This window comes from Apis cerana, linkage group LG7 (assembly GCF_029169275.1).
Source record: "Apis cerana isolate GH-2021 linkage group LG7, AcerK_1.0, whole genome shotgun sequence".
NCBI classification, from domain to species: Eukaryota; Metazoa; Arthropoda; class Insecta; order Hymenoptera; family Apidae; genus Apis; species Apis cerana.
In genome coordinates this window covers 5897375-5920136 of record NC_083858.1, presented here as the reverse complement: position 1 = coordinate 5920136, position 22762 = coordinate 5897375, and the positions used below count along the sequence as shown (strand labels likewise).

Sequence of the window (22762 nt, the reverse complement as noted above, 5' to 3'; positions counted from 1 at the left end):
ATACAAATGATATAACAATTATTATAGTTATTAAAATTGATTAGAAAAAAAGAAAAATTATTTATTTGCTGATATATATATATATATATTATATTTACAATTTTCTATGATATATATGAATGATACTTTAATAGATATTATCTTTTTGCATTTTTTTAATATATTTTAGCAAAAAAAAATCATTTAAAAATAATATTTATATGATATTTTCGATAATTATACAAAAAAGTACTATTCTCTATTCTGATAATTTTTTAATATATTATTAAAATCATTATACTATTATGAATAATAGTATAAAGATTTTATATAGTGATGGTTCATTATAAATTTTTCTTATAAATAAAATAATTTAGATTTAATTTTAATCAAATTTATTGCAGATAATTATAATTGGCTACTTTATAGTAATTGGAAATACTAGTCTAAATCTAATACAAATTATTAAATCAACCAAATGAATTTTTATTTAATTTTGATATGAAGTAAAATTAAATTAACATAATTGATGTCAATAAAAATTATTTATTTAATTTCTGATTTCATAGTCTAAATTTGGTTAAATTAATTATATTAACAACTTTTAATGAAAATTAAGGATTAGTAAAATCTTTATAATGCTTTTTAGTATACATATACAATAATACATATACAATAATTGATAAGATAAATATCAAAAAATGTTATACTTGGTATAAAAAAAAATTTTTTAAAATCACGAAGGCTGATAATTTTCGTAAATAATTATCATATTTTTCAGAATAAAATCTAAATCCAAAAATTTTAATTAATTTTTTTTATGATTATTCGACAACATAAATCAATTCTCCAAAAAAATCGGCTCATCTCTTTTAAATCCTCAAGTAAAAATTCTAAAACAAAATATCACATCCAACTGTCACTTCGTTTTTATCAATGTGCTCAAATTCCTTGACAATATGCATTGATATCGAAGTAACGCTAACGTCAATCGTTCGTTAATTCCGATTCAACAAAAATCTGTCCCGCTCAGCAAGCAACGCAACAAACTATACTGTGTTTCTCGTTGGCGGTGGCAAAGTGTGCATATGGGTATCGATAGATCTGGCGTCATAAAACGATGGGAGGAAGGGAGGATGTAACAGGCACAAAGATCAGAAAGATAGAAAGAGAAAGAAAGAAAAGAAAAAAAAACAATGTATTGCTTACAGGACAGCATGTGCGACGGCGTAACACGAGAGGATTATAACATCAGTGGGTAATTCTGCGCGCACAGGCCGTCAGAATAGGGAACAAACGTCGGCGCATGCGATGCTCATTCTATCGGGTTGTTGTATATGTTTTTCTTTTCTCCTACGGCACCCATCCGCCCTTCATTTTACTCGTGACCCCCCAGCGACAGGGTTGTCGAGGGTTTTGCGCGGCTGTCAGTGCGTATTATCGCTGTTCCCTTTCCATCGAAACACCGACACGGCCGAATTGCGCTTGCCTGACGCCGATGAGTATTGGAATATGAAGTAGTCCGGTCGAGGGCCAACTGTCTCCTCTAATCATAACTAGCTGGAAGCTAATCCATCGATACTGAACTCGACATACACACGCGCGACATTCGCAGACTTTCTTTCTCCGTGACCCGGAAACTTTTCGATAGAAAAGGCAACCCTTACTTAGGACTTGATAATGGCATGGTCCTATGCTACCATAGTCACATAGATATGTCGTTTGGGCGAGTTATAAGGGGGTTAGGCGAGTTATTAATTACAAACAATTGAAGGTGCGTCTGTTTAAAGCGATGCTCAATGAGGCGATTAACGAAGAGGAGAGACTTGTAACGGCTACAAGAGTCCAAAAGTAAAGTTCAGTCAACGAGAAAATGGCACGTGATATTTACAGATAGTACAGATATTACAGATAATACAGATCAATAATTTTTATCTTGATTTATTGTACATATATTTTTTAAATCAGATTGTCTCAAAAATTCTTTTCGTTTTTTTTATTATATGGATCTTCTCTATTTTTCTGTAACTTTCCTATTTTATTCTCCTATTTATTTATTTTATGTCCTAGTGTTAGAATTCCATCTTGAAATAGTTTTTAATGTCATTTAAAGAAATCAGTTTTTTTTACAATGATCATCAAAGTTATTTTGGTTTTTTATCTGATTTTAATTATAATTATAAAAGATTAGTTATAATTTATTAATTTATTAATTCCAATTCCAAACAAAAAATATTATTAATTAATAAATTATTTAAAATTATCAAAAATAAATATATATTTTTAAAAAGAAAGAAAAATTGAATATAATAATAATATCAATAAAAAATAAGTCAAATTGTGTATTTTTAAAGTTATGATTGTTAAAACCATATACGTAATAATATAATAAAAAATAATTTTTGGAAATTGTTATAAAAAATTTTATTAAAATTTACATTAAATAATATTTGATATATATATTATACTAAAAAATGATAGATATAATTTGATAGAATATATACAATAATTTTTTTAACATTTTCACATTTTAAAATTTTAAATATATATATATATTTCTTCGTAAAAAATATAAAACAAAAAAATGCTATAAAAAAATAGAATAGAGTACATAAAAAAAATATGTTAATATTTAAAGCTATTTTATAAAAATATAATAATATAAAATTTAATTAATTAAAAATATAATATATCTATATATATTGTTAAATGTAAAAAATAAATTTAATTGCTTTTAGAAAAATTAAGTTTTATTTATCTTTATGTCTTAGCACTAATGAAACAAATCGGATGAGAGATCGAAGAGAGAATTTGCAAGCAATATTGATTCATCTCATTGTTGCATAATTCATCGATAGATATAAAAGCAAAGACGCTTAAGCTCTGTCACTGCGATGATAGAAACGACGAAATGGACGAACACGAACAACCGATAATACCGATACTTTTGTCAGTATCCCAAGGGATTCGGTAAATACGCTAATAAAATGCAGCGAGATGCGCGCGTGGATTAGAACCACTCAAATTGTAGATACACCCTATAACCTATAATAACATGAATGATAGCCAGTAAAGGGTCCATGCTCTAGGACGTGTCTCAGTATAGAATAATTTTGCTCGAATGAATTGATCTATATGGTTAAAATTCAAGATACAAGAAATCTGTAAAATAATTAGAATTTACATGATGATCTCTTTTTAAATTTATTAATTTTTTAAAATTATTATATTAAAAAAATTAACAATATTGTAAATTTTATGATAAATAAATTTTATTAACTTTAAGACTACAAAATAATTAAGAATAATTAATTAATAAATTATATCATCTGCATTATATCACATTTGCAAATTTCTAATTGTAATATAATAAAGTTAATATAATATAATCCCTTCTTTATTGATTTATGAATTATAAGACAAGATCTATGAAATAAATAGAAAGATAGATTAAAATATTAATATTAATAATTAAGATTGAAATAGAAATAGATATATAAAATTTTTATTAGAAATATTAATTTGATAGTTTGGCTCATGAAAACATTCTTAAGAATGTAGTAGGAATAATAATACTTACAAGATAAAATTTCGACCAGAATGCAAAACATTATCATATAATCAAAATTACATAATAAAAATTATATATATAATTTTTAACATCTATGTTTATATTTATAAACCGCATTACAAATATATGTGAATAAAAATCCGCTATATATATATATATATATATATATATATATGAATTATAATTTCGTATACTAGTTAAGTAAATAGTATGACAGCAATAATTCGAAAGAAACGCAGAAAGATTTGTTCTTTTAATCTTCATTGACCATTTCTAAGGTTTGGCCTATGCATCATCACTCCCCTTAAGATTCCGATCTATCATTGAATATTTGTGGAGGGTTCGAGCAAATACATTGAATTTATTTATTATTTTCCCCAAACGCCTTATGGAAGCCGCAGCAGTCAGAGCAATCGCTACCCCAGCGCTACCATTAGCTAACCATATGATTATTTCATAGTGAGAGCACAGGGGTGCATATCTTTAGATACTAGTGCTTGCCTCCATCCTTGCATCAGCTTACGCAATTTCGTAGTGCATATTAAGGTGCAATCCAGAATCTCGAACTAACTAATCAAAAAAATTAATTTACATATTCATGGATGAACGTTACGCTATTTTTTCAATCGAATGTATATGGATACGTTTTTATGGATTGCTTATGGAGAATAATGTTTCATGTTCTATTTATGTTCTATTCTATTTATATATATATATATATGAGCAATTATATTGATTTATCACGGATAAGATACAATTATGTTAATTTCATTTTATATCATTTTCAAGAATTTATAAAGATTATATTATACATATTATATTATACATATTGATTATATGTAACATATTAATAATGTTACATATATATATATAATATATATATATATATATATATATACACACATAAATCATTATAAAATAATTAATTATAAAGATAATTTATTTTTATTTAAGCTATTTATATAAACATTGTAGCACTTTTATATAAAAAATACTTTATAATATTTTAATAAAATATTTCTAATAACTGAAATAAAAAATTATAAATCAAAATAAATAAAAAATTGTAAAATAAAAATATACGTACATATTATGTTAATATATTGCATAAAAGTATTTTCAATTATCAATCTAATGAATTTTTATTCTTATTATTTAAATTTTTCTCGTAAGTTTTTTATCTCTATTACTAAGAATTACTTAAATCCCGAATCTATTTCATGAAAAATCTTTTATCTTGTTCTCTAAACATACGAATAAAAAAAAGATCAATAAAAATTGACAGAAAAAGTTGTATCTAATATAATTCATATCACAAAATATATTTATATTATTCAATGATTCACTAATTAAAAATTTTAATTCATTAATTAAAAAAAGTTAACTTCTTCAAAAATATTTATTTATTATACATACAGATTCTGGTTTAATGTAAAAGACCCATTTAAAGTCCAAAGTCCTTTTCTGCAAGTGGCAAATGTGCCTGGCAGAAGTATCATTCACTGCATCTACAATGGATGTTTATACAACGAAATGGTGAAAGTGTGAAAATGACAACTGTATATCGTCTAGAATTCACGATGAAAAATGATAAATACCATATTTTTTTATTAATGTCTAAATCGATAACTGTAATAACATTAATGATTGCAATATATAATTTTATATATGCACATAAGTAAAAAATAATAAAATTATTTGTATTCTATGAAATAAAATTATACAATAGAATATAAAAATTAAAAAATTAATAATTATCGATATAATAAGTTTCATATATTTGTTTCATATATAAATCAATTATAATATGTAATGATATGAATATATATAAGAATCCAATATACTCTTTTGTTTATTTTTATCTTAATTTTATATTTAATCTACTAATATATTTTAAAAGAATCATTAATAGTAGAGTAAAAATTTTTTAAGAGTAAAAATTAATAAATTAATAGAAACTAAAATATTTCAACAAATACTTCAACAATTAAAAATTTTCGATGAACCAATCGATTAACAAAGCACATCAATGCCAGACGTGGCAATGATGGCACACTTGTTACAATATTTACAGAATCATCGTCTAGATCTGAAACCCCTGAAATCGACCCCTGGCCTGCCATTGACAAGTGTCTCCGCTACCGAATTTCAGTATCCCCTTTTTGGCCCTCACCTTTTATTCTGTAGTATCAACAATGATCTATATAATGCGACGTACATATAAATTATATATTTTATATATAAAATATATTTTGATAAAATTTAAGAAAAAATATTATTCTTATAATATTATTCAAATTATTTTTAACTTTATTTATTTGAAAGAAATTATTTTCTTAATATTTAAAATATTTTCATTATTAAAAGATTATAGATGTAACATATAGATGTAAAAGATATTAAATTATAATATGAAAAATATACAAAATTATAAAAAGCATAAATAAAGTATTAAAATTAAACTGTAATTTAATTTTATATATGATTAGATAAATTTAAATTAAAATTATTATATAGAATTATATAGCATTATATGGCATTTACATATTATAATAAACTAATATATATATAATATATAATAATGCACTTTTGGAGCAATTATAGTTTAATAAAAATTGCATTTTTACACATTCAGGCACAACCGTATAAACTATCATAATAAAATATTGAAATCAAATGAATGAGACTAATACGCGAAATAAAATCTGAAACAAGGTCAAATGATCGAGGCGTTCGAATTGGTAATGTATTATAATCCCCATACTCCAACATCCAGCAACTCAGGATATTGCTACTCCGAGTTCGTTGACGCGTAATGCATTCACGCTGGGATTTCGGTAGCCCGAGGGATGAGGTGAATCCTACTACTCTATACATACAATCCAGTCCTGCTATGACAGAGTCAGAAGGATGCGAATCTATAGGGTGCTTTGAAATTTCATTATCAATTGTTCTTTTATTCAATAAATTATTTAACAAAACTATTCAAAAAATGATTTCTGGTAAAAAAAAAACGGAATGTATTGAATAGCAATTGTAAGTAAATTTTTATTTGAATAACTTTTTTAAATTTTATTTGAATTTTGCCAAATTTTTTTGATATTATATAAATCGATTAGCATTTGCTTTCTCATAAATTATTTTAGATGAATATGTTTAAAAAATTTTATAAATATTTTTTCTGAAAAAATTTGGCAAATAGGAAAAATATATTTTAAACAAGAGATTTAAAAAGAAAACAATAAAAAATTTTAAAAAAAAGATGTTCATTGTCAAAAATCTTATATTATTTTTTTAAATAAATACGAATAAAAACGCACGATGCATATATAAAAAAACTTTAATATTAAATAATAAAATCAAATCAAAAACAAATTGAAATCCTGAGAATATTTTGTGAAGAAAATCATTGTACGCTTTCCTTGCGCCATTTAAAGTTGTCTCTGTCAACAAGAAACATTATGGAAGGATAATAGATAAGTGTGAAATTTGGTACTGAGCAGAATGGGAACAGAAGCAGCCGTGCTGTCTATTCCTACTCAGCACCCTATCCAACCTGATCAAATACTGCTTCAATCCCGCAGTTCCCATTACTGTTGTCATTATTATCTATGTTAACTATTATTATGGATATCTCTATCTTGTTAAAAATTTTTAAGTATCAATTATTTAATTATTCAATTATTATAGATTATCTTATGTGTAATTATTACCTATATTTTTTCATATGTTTTTATGTTTTTTAATTTGCAAAAGAAATTAAGCAAAATACATTTTTTCTACTACTTATATTTTCAAATAAATTTATTTTATTTTCAATAAATTTTAGAAATTAATCGTAAATATTATATTCTATTAGGAAAATTAGCTAAATTGAAACATTTTTTTTTAAATTGTACAGACAAAAAAAGAAAAACAAATATCAAATTCATTTTATATAAAAGTCTTAAATTTGATGTTAAGAGAAAATAAGATTATATAAAAATCTTAAGTTTGATATTAAGAAAAAATAAAATTTAATCTTAAAAAATATTTAGTTATAAAGAAAAATATGGATTTTCTGCACGTATCGAAATATCGTTCTCGCTAAAATAAACTAAAATATTTTTAAATCAAAATCTTTATTTTTTTAAAGTCAAAAATTGACTTATATAATAGTTATAAAAAATAATTAAATATAAACACAAAAATATAATACGGAAAATATTAATTAAAGTTAATCCAGAAATAGACAAATTTTTAATAAATAATAATCATAAATATATAAATTATTTTATTTTTTCGTATTAGTATTATTTTTATGAGCCAGCAATCAATATATTAATGCAATTTCAGTCTAATGATTTTAAGAAAGAATAAATATATATTAAAAGAACTTCTAATTTTTCCTATAGATATTCCATTTTATTTTATACTAAAATATTTTATTTTGTGACATAAGATATTTTTAAAAAAGTTTAATATTTATGCTTCAATTCAAAAGAAAAATTCAATAAAACAACCATAATATAGCATAAAAAGTATATGTAAAATATATAATGATTTACTTATTTTAATCATTATTTAATTCATTAATATCTAAATTAAAAATATAGTTATTATGCTTTGGCAATCATCTAAATTCATATCATATGTGATATCTTTTTATTAACATTTCATAACATTTCATAACATTTTTATTTAAGATAAATATTAATATTCCACTCTATATTTATGAATTGAATTATCATTTATTATTTTATTTAAAATTTAAATTGAAACATAAAAAAAACGAAGAATTATCTAGTTTTTTTTTTTTAGTTTTCATTACTTTCTTACTTTCTATATTTATTTTTTATATATGTATATATTTGATATTAACAAAATATAATCTCAAGTTAAAAGTTTTACTTTTGTTTATTAGTAGTGAAGAAAAAACATAGAAAAATTTGCGCAAAAAAATTAAATGATCTAATTTTAATATCTTTATTTCGAAGATAACTTATTTCTTTGCTAAAATAATAAAAATTTAAAAGTATTATGTTAAATATAGAATTTTTTAAGAAAAAATAAAAAAAATTCTTGAAATAAAGTTCATCATTAATGAAATTAATATTTGTATTATTTTTTTAATTCATTATTTATTCAAATTAAAACAAATTATATAAATTTAGTGATTACACAAATATTAATTTTTTATATATATAATTATATGTAACTGTATTGTATACGTAAATTAAAAATAGAAACAATTCAAATATTAGTTAACATTTACACATATACACAAATATACAAGATAAGATATAATATATAAAGAAATACAAAAAATACAAATAAAATATAAAAATTCCAATAAACTTTATAGTATGTAAAAAAAATAATAAACTAATCAACAAAAATCATTTAAATCATTATATATGATTTTAAGTATATAACAAATAGACTTAAATAATTCAATTAAAAAGTAGATACATTTCTTTACAACTAGTTTCAATTAATTTGATTCATTTATGTGATTCATTTATTTTGAAATTTATTCTGATTTTTAAAAAATTTAAAAGAATATTAACAATAATTATGACTTTCTGATCAATCAATATAAACATATTATTCTTTTTAGAATAAAATTAAAAATATTTTGTTATATACTTTTATCAAATTGTTATAATATCGAAGCTATCTTATATAGAATCGTTTAAATATCAATTAAAAATTTTATAAATATTAAAAAATCCATTTTTATTATTATTTTTACTATCCCATAATAATCACAATCCACCAATATCTTCAAATATCATTTTATAGTTTCAGTAGTAGCCACGCATAGGTAAGAAAAAGAAAAAAGAAAAAAAAAGAGAAAGAGGAAAAAAAAAAGAAAGAAGAATAAAAAGTAGAGAGAATCGGAAGATGAGTCGAGTCTAGGAAGATCGAAGGAGGGTTAGAGGCAGCTGTACGCCGAGTGAGGGTGAATTTGGACGACGAAAAAGAAGGAGAGGGAGAAAGGGAGAGTCCATTAGCAGATTACGTACTCAACCCGCCTCGCTCATTCACCCCCCGCGATATTTTTTTCTTCTTGCCCCGTTCTCCTTCAACCACTAACGATTTCTCTTTCCTCTGTCTCGCTTTCAGATTCGCCCCGCCTAAATTTCTAAGCTTTTCTCTATTGCAGCTATACCGCGTTGTCATTTAAATTTTGTTCAAAAAGGAAAATATCATTCGATTTTAAATTTAAGAAGAAAAAGTTTAAATAAATATTAAAATTTAATTTGGTTTGCAAATTTTTTAAATTGTAAAGTTCAAATTTATAAATTTTAGGTTTAAATTATTTTGAAGAATTTGTTTCACATTAATCTTTTTTTTAAAAAAAAAGAAATAAAACGATATATATAAAAATTTAGATCAAACATAGAATTTCGAAGGATTAAAAGGATCTTTTTTCACAGGATTAATAGATAAAATATAATTCTCATAAATAAAAATTCTAAAATAAAACTTTTAATAAGTTCAAATTATTTAAAACAAAAAAATCTTCTATTATTATGTTTCATTATAATATATAGAAACATATTTAATATTTAAAAAAGAAACATTCTCCTTTCTAATCATTTGATTAAATTTTTTTTCGATGATAAATATTTTATGAATCAAATGAGGTTACAAAATATTAAAAATAGTTATGGCAATAAAACTAAATATGAACAAGTATCATATTACAGAGTACCGTTTTATAGAGAAAATAAATAAAAAAATGTACTTTAGTATGACATGATTAAATTGGGAATTGCGCGAAACAAAGTTATGTCGGAGATGACAACCTACCTTTCTCTCCTTTTGAACAGCAAGAAAATCTATTTTAATATAACGGCGTTACTGTTAGATCTGATAATTTAGTTTGGCCGTTCTAAAAAGCGTTTCTGCTTTTTTTTCTGTACTTGCTATGGCAAAGACGCTCTTATAGTCTTATTTTCTCGATAAGCTGTATTTCCAATACACCACTTCTTTTCTATCTTTTTTGATTGACGATTATATATTATGATTCGAATATAGTCTTCAATTCTAACAAATACATTCAATATACTTCAATAATTCAATTTTAACAATAATAACTTCGTTGTTTAGAAATAATTTTAAATTCTAAAAAACAGTATAAGAAATCTAGACAAAATCGAGTAATATCGAATAAATGTATAATATAATGTAAATAAAATTATAATTATATATATATAACAGAATTTATTCTAAAATTTTGGATTTAATGAACTGAATTTTAAACAAAGATAGTATTTCTATATCTAAGGTTTATAAATTATGTTTATAAATAATCATTTTCAATGAGATTAATTGATCTTGATTTTATTATATATATTATTGAATTTACACATATTTAATTTTAACAATATACGCAAAAGTAAGAAAGAAGAGAAAAAAAGAAAAAAAGAAAAGAAAAAATGAATAATATTAAATATTATCATCTTGATATAGTTGATTTAGTTGATGATTTGATGTTTAGTAATAATCTGATTAAAATATATATGTGTGTGTGTAATAATAATCAGTAAAATGAATAAGAGTAAACAATAATTGTTACAAATATAATTTGCTACAAATATAATATTTATATTAAATTTATGCATTCTGAGCATACATTTTTAGATGTAAATACCGATAAGCTGATCGAAAGCCTGGTTAATTCTATTTTAAAGGAAAACAAAAACTGAAAGCGTTTCATCTTCCTTTCATGGCCGTTTCAATTAACGAAAGTAAACTCTGATTTACAAGGGAGAAATAGGCTACTATAAAGAGGGTAACGATTTTACAAACTGACATACTTTTATTTTCTTTATATATTTTATACATATATTTTATTTTTCTATGAAATAAATATAATATAATTTAATTTAATAAATATTACAATATATATTGAATTAATATTTAAAAAATAATTAAATTCATTTTATTTGAAAACAAATGTTATATCTAATTAAAAAATTGAAGTAAAGTTTATTTTCATTAATTTTTCTATGAAATAAATATAATATAATTTAATTTAATAAATATTACAATATATATTGAATTAATATTTATAAATAATTAAATTCATTTTATTTGAAAACAAATGTTATATCTAATTAAAAAATTGAAGTAAAGTTTATTTTCATTAATTTTTTACAAATAAAGAAAATAAAGCAAACCAAAAAAAAAAAAATCTTTGGTAAATTTATGTTTATATCTATATTTATACACATATACATATATATAATGTTAAATATAGAAGAAATATAAATTATGTGTATTTTGAAATTTCTAATGCAAAATAATTAAATTCTTAACCAGACAAGTTGTAATTAACAAGATTTAACAGGAATAATATTTACATTTCTCAATTTTAGATTATTTCTTATTAATTTTCATAATCCTCCTCTTTCTGAAATCTCAAAGAAGATTCAGAAAACATATTCACAAAATGGTCGTATACATCTCATAAGTAAATTACCAATTGCTCAGTTGATCATACTTCGATTAAAACTATATCAATATCTCAGAAGGTGAAAGGGAATGAGCTTTGTGAACGTCTGTTCGATCAACTCATCGGGATTAATAATAAGAGTGTTTGCTGACTGATTTTTCTAGGAGCGTTCTAGCAATTACTTCACCGATTTTCTCTTGAGCTCCGATTATCATAGTCTTCAAGAGTTCTCGATTATATTAAATTGTGAATTAAATCTCGTTTTTTCTTCTACGATAAATTATATCTGAAGTATTGTCTAATCTTGTTTACAATTTTAATTATTTGCCTAATTGAATTCATTTTAACAATTCAATTTATCTTTTATATTATTATTTTTTTTGGATATTATTATTTATTATTATTTTCTTAGAGAAAGTAAAATTTAAATTTGTTGGGTAATTATTTAAAAAAAATCTTTATAAATCCCTCATCTTGAAAATTTTTTTAATATATTATCAAAGTCAATATCCTGAGTAATATTATAAAATTTTATATGACGTGTTGATTAAAAAATTATTGAAAAACTTTTTTTTGAAACAATTTAGGTTAGATTAGTTTTAATTAGATTTATTGCTAAATAAATTATAGTTATAATCAAATTAAAAAAAATTAGCTCAAATTCGACTTAATCCAAAATCGGTTAACAATTTAAATTAAAAATTTTTATTTAATTTTGATTCGAAATAAAATTAAACTTAGAATTAATATAAATTAATTGCTATCAAATAAAAATTTATTTAATTTCTAATTTCATTCGGTTCTAATTCATTTCGGTATTGAATTTTGATTAAGTTAGCTTAATAATCTTTTAATAAACAAATAAATATAATCAAATAAAATCTTCATATCATATCATCATTCAGTATGATGATCTTGATAATAATTAATTGATCTCGATTAAAAAATCATTTAAATCAAAAAATATTTTTTTTGTGGATATTTAATTAAGTTTTAATTAAATTTTATTTTAATTTTTTTATGAAAAAAATTTTCTTTTAAAATTATGTAATTATTTAAATGAGTTTAATGTACATTTATATAGTTACATTTAATTCGCTACTTTATAATGTTCAATTATATATATAGCAGAAATTATAGATCCAGTATACAAACATTAATCACACTCATAATGTAAATTATGTATGTTTATGCATTTCAAAATATTATAATATTAACTCTTTAATGACCACATATTTCAATTGAAATCTTCCATATATTTTTAATAAGTTTCATAAGAATATTTGTATGATATCATTTTTCAAATTCATTTCTCTTATTATAGTGATTTTATAATTGAATTTATAATTAAATTGAACGATTGAAAATCATTATATATTAATTCATCTATTCATATTTTACCTTTTATTCATTCTTTGATTAATTAATTTCAATTAGATGAAATAATTTATTATAATATAATGATATCATTATAATTTTTGATAAATTTTAACAAAAAATTAAATTAACAAAAAAAAATAATAATGGAAAATAAAAATAAAAATAAAGAAAAGATATCCTATCTAAGATACCCTAATTTACTATAAATTTCATTTATATCAATATAAAATTAATTCTAAATACTATTCTAATACATAAATACTATAAGATCTTAAAATATCAAATCACTTGATTAATTATTTCTATAAACTATATCATAATATATAAATAACTGCATAACAGTTAGAACATCTGCTTTTTGTCATAAAAATCTTAGCACTCTTATATTATGTAACAAAAATCATTTTAACACAACTTCCTTGATAAAAGTATAACTTCTTCATGCAATAATAAATCATTTTAAATTTGTAGTAGCTCCGTAGAATGTATTATAGACCGTATATGTCGGTAAAAGAAACAAGAAACGATGGTGGTATTATGCTTCTTGTTTTGTAACATCGATTTATGACAAAAAAACCATTTATCATTTTTCGCTTAAGAACAAGAAAATAATTTCTCTGAAAAGTATAATTTCTCGGTATATGATTCTTTAATCATAGATTGTGAAACTGAGAAATAAGTAATTGATAACTAATCCAATTTCTTTTTATGACCATATAATCTTATTTTCTGAATGAAAAGTTTACTAGTAATTAATATGGTTAAATGAAACATAAAGATCAATGTTGTCACGGTATCTATTTATTTTCTTGATTCAAACTACGAAAATTAGAAAAAATTAGAAAAATTACGTGAGAAAGAAAAAATAAAATATTAATTAACTGCAATATAGCACAATAATTTGCAATTTATATTATATATATTCTTGTTATTTTTTTCTTTTTAAAAGTTTAAAATAATTCTTAATAATATAGAAAATATTTTAAAATATTATAAAATTATTTTTATTAAAATATTAATTTATAAAAAATTAATTTATAAATAATACATATTATAAAAATTATTGTATACAAATTTTAATCATAATATAGAAAATATATTTTTAAAAAATTAATAGCAATGAATGCATTTAACAATTCTCAAATATGTATTACAAAGTAGGAAATGATCGATTATCTTTAAACATCTGCACATTTTAAAGGTGAAAAGCAATCTTGCTGGTGAGTAAAAATCATGACTAGGTCATTCTTGCATCGGCAGGAAATTAATCATAATAATTCGACTGGCGACCGGCCAGTAATCATTCTAATCATGCTTTCATCGGTCATTACTCAATGTTGAACTAAACTCGAAATTTTCAGATTCAACGAATAATATAGGGTGTTTCCAAAATTATGATATAAACGACATGATTGATGATTCTACATGCAAAAATAAATAACGAAAAAGAAGAATAACATTTTAAAATTTTATTTTTAGATATCAAAATTAAATTTGAAAATTTTTCAAATTCAAAAGCAATTAGATAGGAATGAATTATCGATAAAAGATAATTCTTTATGTAAAAAGTAAAACATATAAAATAAATTTTTTTAATTTAAAAATTAATTTCCCAGAAAATTAAGTTTAAATTTCGTTGGCAAATATTCAATTTCGATTTTCGAAATAAAGATATAAATCATAAAATTTTATTCCATAATTTTTGCTTGTTTTCATATCTAAAATAGACTTATTAATATTCAAATGGAAATTAATCAATTTTTGTCTAAATTTGATTTATTTAAAAAATATTATTCTTTTTTTTCGATTTATTTTTGTATATAGAAACAATATCCGGTCATTTCTATAATTTCAAAGATATCCTATATATTAAAAAAATATTTTTAATAACTTGTTATTATTAAAAAATATAAAAAAATAAAACTATAAAATCTATTAATTCTATTATTTTTTGAATTAAAAATTATCTGATAAAATATAAATAAATATTGATCTTATAAATAATATAATATAATAATAAAAAAATTTTATTTATAAATATAATACTTATATCATATATGTATGATATGCTCTATTTGTCTATCATTTATATTTACAAAATTTTTCAAATTAAACATTTATTATAATTAGAATTTTGGTGTTATAATTTTTAAAAACAATTCTTAAAAATTGAAAATAATTCTAATAATAAAGACAAAAGAAACAAAATAATTTCTATGCAGAGGGAAAGGATTAACCAACCAATTGGGAGGTCTCGCAAAAGGAAGTTGATCCAGGTGCAACGCTTCTTCCTAGTGAAAATCAAATCTCAGAGGATGCAACGAAAACAGTTTGCACCTTGTCACTTTGCCTTGACTCGCGTATTAAATTCAGCTACAGAATCGTCATGTTTTTTTCTACAGGGTGGTCCATGCTTGTCAAAATGTTAAAGATTTTTCCCGCTGTTCATCTCAAAGAAATCCTGTGAGCTTTTATTTGCATAATATATAAATGGTAAAGTTTGAGTAGAAAAAATTTTAACATAGAGAAGAATAGAAATTTTATTGAAAGAGTTTTATAAGAATTTTATTGGGAAATTTTATTTTAAATAAATAATAAAATGAAGAATATAATTTATTCAAGATATTAATTATAATTTGTGCAAAATTAATTGTCATCAAATTTAATAGCTTGATTACAAATATATAATAATAAAATGACATATATTTTATAATTATCTTAATGTCATTTATATTTAAAAAAATAAATTAATTAAAAATAATTACTGATAATTAAAATTCTATTTTAATATATTATAAGTTTTTCTTTTGTCTTCAAAAAATTTTCAATATTTTACGTTATTTTCATAACAAATGGTGTTTGAATTTCATTATAAATACTAGTATGTTTAAATTAAATATATATTCATAATTTAACGCACGCAATTAGATTTCAAATATCGCAGTTTCTACTACATACATACTTAATGGAAGGCTAGAAATGATTTTATCATGTAAAGGAAATGAAAAGATATCCTGAAATGATAAAACTTTATACAAATATCCAATTTGAAGATTATTAAAAAAAAAAATTTTAATCTTATGTATTTAAGTACCGTGAAATTAATATGAAAATTAGAAAAATCATTTCTTATATTTATAAAATAAATGGAGATATATTAAAATGTTTTGATTGAAAATTGAGAAGTTAAAAATAATAGATGATATTAATATTTATATAACATTATAAATATTTGAAAATCTATTAGTTATTCATCATATCATATATTTCATATGGAATATATGATTTAAAATTTTAATCAAAATAAAAATTAAAATATTTTCTAATAATATAAACATATAATGTATAAATATAATGAATAATATGATTTTTTGATATTCTTTAAAATAACTTTCTCTTATTGTTAATGTTTTAAAATTGTAGAAAAAAAGAATATAGCCCTAATTATTTAAATAAGATATAAAAAAAGATAAATTTATAAAATATAATAAATTTAATAAAATTTCTCATTACACATAAAAATTTTCTGATTCATTATAAATGAAATAAAAAACATATTTCTTAAATAATTTTAAAAAAATAAATAAAGTGAAATCTCTGTTTATACACAATTAAAAAATGTATTTCTAATAATTTTAATTTTTTTTTAGATGTTTGTATTAGCCTAGACATCATAATAATAATATAAATTTGATGCATCAATATTTATATATTTATAATATTACATATCTAATCTTTGCATCTTAAATCTAATCTTAGAAGATTTCTTCGTAAAGAATGCATTGTATCTATTGCTTGTCTTATTGTTTTTCTCTTTTTTATTAAAAAGATTTTTAACACAACTTTTTTATTCGTAATAATTATATTTTTTATAAGAAATTTATCTTTAATTAGAAAATGTTAATTTCGTTTTTATTCATTTTTCAAATACAAAATGTATTTTTTAAATTTAAATCACGAGCAAAGATGACAACAATTAAACATTTAGTTAATAATAAATAATCTAAATATAAATCTAAAATAATTTATAATGTGTTGCGTTGTTTGATATTGCTATAATATATATATAATATAATATAATATGCTATAATATATTGCTATATTATGATTCAAAAGTATAAATTCCCGTAATCCGAAATTCATTTTGGATTATTTTAAATTTGGATTATTATAAATTTAACTGATTAAATTTTTTAACTGAAATTTTAACTGAAAAATATTTAATTTTATATGTTGTAATATAAATATTTGAAATCTTTTAAAAGTATTCGAGAATAATCGATTGATTTCATTTAATATTTTTATCATATTTCAATATTTTTTATATAATATAAAAGAAAATTAGCTAAATGTTTAAAAATCTTAAAATATTAAATTATTAATATTAAAATCAATAAAACATTTAATAAACAAATATTGATATTTGATGGTCTCAATAATATCATATTCAATATATTGAAGAAAATTGATTATTTAATTCGCTTAGCCTGCATACTATTACTAACTTCCAATTGTTTCTAGAGAAATATATACAGCTGTATCATTTATATTTCTATATCAAACAATAATAAAGATATTAAAATGTTCGAGATATTCATCGGAGCTACTTTCGCCTATATATAATAAGTATATATGTAATCAATATTTTTCATGCTTTTTTTTTTGGTTTAATCTTTAACTTGAATCTTTTAAATATAATTTAAATAATAAAATATAACTAATTAATAAATATAATTAACTAATCGTTAATACTTTTAAGTTTAGTTATATTGTAATTCATTTTCTAAATATTTTATTATTTGCAACATTATATAATTTAAATTTTTTTCTATAGTTTTATTTATGTTTTATTTTATATTTATAATAATACTTAGATGTTAGAATACTCGAAGATAATTTGTTCATGAATTCAAAGAACTTCAAAAGGAAAACAATAGTACGCTTATAAAAAAAATAGTTTAACATGATATATTTGAAAAAAATACTTTAAAAAATGAATTCATGACTCATTTTTTATTTTATCCAGAGAAAATTTTCAAAATATTATAATAAAATGTTAATGTTTATGTCCTTTCTGTTTTATATATCTTTTTTAAATTTCAATTCAAGAAAAGTATACATAATATGCTTTTTTTTTAATATATACAATTACTTTTAAATAATATACTTCTTTAAAAATAAAAATGATATCGATGTATAAAATATGATCGATCCGAAATTTAAACGTCAAATTTTTAAGATCTTGTAGCAAAAGATAGAGGTACATCACGATACATTTCAACTACTCACCCAGCAATATCCTGAACTCGTGTTTGCAATGCCGATTTTTCAAAAGGTTCCTCCGGGACCAAACTGCATAGCAATTGCATCAGGCTGCTAGCTACGATTCCATTTCCGGTTGAATTACCGGATACCTCCTGTATCTGGATCTGGTCGTCAAGTTTTGCGAATATCTATGAACAAAATATTTTATTGTTTAATTTTCTTTATAATCAGATTATCTTATAGATAAACTTTTACTATTTTAAATAAAACAATTTTTATTTAAATTAAATAATTTAAAAAAAAATTATTTATTTATTATATTTAAATTATTGTTAAAGATTAGAATGCAAATCTATCTTAATCTATCTATCGTAACGTTATAACATATTCAATTAAAATCAATAGATTTTTATTTGTTAATAGATATTTTCCTTTAAATATCGACTCATGATCATTAATTGAAATAAAATTATATACGCACAAACAAGAATTGAAAAAATATTTCTTGAATATTTGTTAATATATATATTTTTTAAATATATTATTTGTTTATATTTAAAAAATCTAATTATTTATTCTTTTATGTATTTGTTTAAAATTATTCAATATTTATATGTAATGAAAACAAAAGTAAACTTGTTTAGTTTTTAAAAAAATCAATTAAAGGGATTAAAATGACCAGTGTTAAGAAAGAAATATTCTATGTTCCATAAGCTGATTGACTGAAAAACATCCCCATCCTAAGTAGAATATTCGTCTAACTTATTCCTTTTAAGAATTGATATCAGTTTTCTAAAAGGTCTAAAAGTTTGTCAAGCGATCATCGAAACTAATTCTGACGAAATCGTAATGTCCGACTTGGAAGAACAGCTACTAGTCGGGTGGTCGCGTGTTTCCAAATGGCCGAAAGATCAGCGGATGCCTCAAGAAAGCGAATTCCAAGCATGTTGAGTCACTGATATCAGTCCATTGAAGTGGAAGATCAACGACACATACATATAGGCGACATTTAAAATGCTAAATTAGAAGTAACGAGTCGGAAGGTAACGATAAGAATCCTGGAGAATATGGCCTCTAAACGGTTCAGCCTCGACAAATTTGATAAGTCCTTCGAAGAACACTTAACGTTTCACGTTTCCCCGTATTCGTTTATGTTTTAGGATAAAAATCGTTGTGCAACTCATGAACCATTTAATTTTTTAACGTTGAAATTCGTCACTTGTTTAATTTGATTTAACGCGAATTATTCTCTTTTTCTCTTTATTTTGTCTTTTTTATTTATTTTTTTATTAACAAGTTATTAATCATGTTAAGAAAAATATATTTAAAAATCGTGAATTTTTTTTCGTGAAAGTTTCAGAAAGTTTTATAACCTTTCTGATGAAAAGATTACGGAAGAGAGAAGGATTTCCATTTTTATATAAAAATAAAAAAAAAAAAAAAAAAGAGGACAAATTCCATGAGAAAAAAGCTTTTGTCAGGCCATTTAAATATATGAAGTAATATCTTTTGCATGAATTTTTTACCATATAAAGCTTTTCAGTTGCGTAATTGAAATGAAGTATAAATCGTGTTATATTAAAAAATCCGATTACGGAGTAGAAGTTTTAAAAACGCGTAGAGAACATTTTTGCTGGTTAAAGAAATAAAATTTGTATGATGAAAACATATACCTACATATATTCGCGCATAAAAAAAATATATTTTTACATTATATCTTAATAATTTATATATTTGTTCTTTTGTTTCATCTCATTTAGATTACAAAAATGAATTTTAAAATAATAATTTTTTTCTTCATTTGAAACTAATTTTATTTATTTTTTATTTTAAAAATTATAGAAAAAAATATGATTATTCTCAATTCTTCTATTAAAAAGAGATAGATTAATGTACATGAAAAAGAAAGGAAAAAGATAAAAAAAAACATTTAATAATGAATGATAAATCTACGGAATTTTAAAAAAGAATAACTGATTGAGAACAATAAACATCGATATTTTAATCGAAAAATTCAAAATATATTAAGCTGAAAATATATAAAATTAAAATTATAAATAAAAACTCAAATTTAATAAAATATAATTGAATTAAAGTGTTTTGAATTTTAAAATTGTTCTTTAAAAAATGGAAAATTTGATATATCCGACTGCTCTCTCGTTTCAAAATAGAAATAAATTTATAAATTCCTTATAGAATTTAAATATATTGAAAAATCAAATAATTCAATTAATTCAATATATTATAATCAAATCCGCTTTGTTTATATATAATTCTAAGTCTAAGCTAGATTAAAAAAAAAATTTTCTTATTTTTTTTCTTTTTTTATTCGGTCCAGTTCCAATAGAATTTATTTCTTGCCTTATTTCTTCGAGAAGAGAAATTGATAAAAAACTAAAGAAAAGGAACAAACAGGGGAGAGTAGCGAACGACTTGGGAATTTGTAAATTTGTGCTTGCCCAACGGACGAGATTGAAAGACATTCGTGGACCCTACAAGACAATCAATCTCTTTGCGTAATGAGCTAGACTGTGATTCTTTTTGGACTTTAATAATATAACAAACCTCTTTTCTTAAAAAACTTTCAGTCAAATTGAAAAATTGATAGGAATATGGAATAGAGGATTGAAAATTAAATTTATTTCTTTATAAAAATATTTAAAGATTTTAATTGTTTTATATCGATGATATCGTTTCAACAAAAAATATTTTTCGGTAGTTATAAAAAACAAAAAATATTATTGATTAATACATTGATCTAAAATTAAAAATTAATAAAAAATTAAAAATAATACGATTTCTAAAAATATCTAAAAAAAAAAAATTATTCTAAATTCGTTTATTATAAAATTTAAATTTATAAAATCATGAATATAATATCCGTAAGAATTCTTCTTTAATGTATTTCTTATCTTTTTTTATTTTATTATGAAAAATTGTATATTAATCGATCCTAATAATAACTGTCCTAATAATAAAAGAATTAATCATGAAATTTGAGGGAAATCGTCTTATTATTTAAATATTTTTAATTAAATGTCAGGCTTCTTTAAAATGTAAATAAAAATATTTAAATAAAAATGCTTTCTTACGTTCCAACTATAAACTCGAAAATATCGCGATCGTTTTCGCGCGAATCGGATAAAGCCGAGAAAAGTTTATACGGTAAAATATAAGGAACAGACAAATTCTGAGACGTGCGAAGAAGTCGTTGAAAAACTGTCGATAGAAGAACGAGACAAAAGATTAGGCCGACTCCTCGAAAACGGAGCTTGATGGAAGCAGCAACAAAAGTACCCACGCACATTCTACATGGAACACACGCTCCTTTCACTGTATAACCTGATTCCCCAGCCTGTCCATGTATACATGCTATATCCGTGTACGTATGCAGAGATGTGAATGTGTGTGTATGTGCGTGGGTGACGTCACTAAAAGCTCTCTCGCCGCTAATGCATTTGCGGAGGGGGATTCCCGGGGGAAAAACAGGAGAAGGAAGGCGCCAGTGCCGTATCTATAAAGCGTGAAAAATCAATTTTGAAATCACGATGGTGAATTCGTAGACCGATTACGACGGATCATCGAGCGAAACGATTGACTTCGAACGTATGGCCGATCGTTTGGTCTTTCCAATTGGCAATCTAAGTAAAAACGAATCGATTGAACATATGTCTCGAAAATTGTTGAATGAAGCAATCATTGAGCAAGCAGAAAAGAAATACAAAAAATGAAGTATAAAAAAAAATCAAAAAAAAAATATATTATATTGATATAAGAAAAAAAATTATATAAATAAGGAAAAATGTAGAACAAAGAAAATATAGAAAGATTTATTAATAAAAATAAAATATTAATAAATAATATTAATTAATATTAATAAAATAAAATAAAATAAAATAAAATAAAATAAAATAAAAATAAAATAAAGTAGAATTTTTAAATTAGTAAATTAAAAATTATTAATAAAAATTAATAAATTATTAATAAATTAATGTCATCAGAAAAAAATACAAAATATAAAAATATAGTTTATTTAAATAATTTATATCTAAATATTTAAATGTTTTCCAGGTTTATTATTAAATAAATAATTATTCATATAATTAAATTATTTTCTAAGT

At 21.9% G+C, this 22762-nt stretch overlaps 1 protein-coding gene across 3 annotated transcripts in view; it reads right to left on the bottom strand.

The window, feature by feature from the left end:
* LOC107993189 (S phase cyclin A-associated protein in the endoplasmic reticulum) overlaps positions 1-22762 on the bottom strand; it is a 44751-nt gene that overhangs the window by 13206 nt on the left and 8783 nt on the right. For all 3 annotated transcript variants that reach the window (XR_009830488.1, XM_062076953.1, XM_062076952.1), the window contains exon 11: positions 18666-18829. Coding sequence is in view for 2 of the 3 variants with exons in the window: in XM_062076953.1 (XP_061932937.1) it covers positions 18666-18829 (164 nt within the window). In the remaining variant the exon portion in view is untranslated. The remainder of the gene's footprint in view (positions 1-18665; positions 18830-22762) is intronic.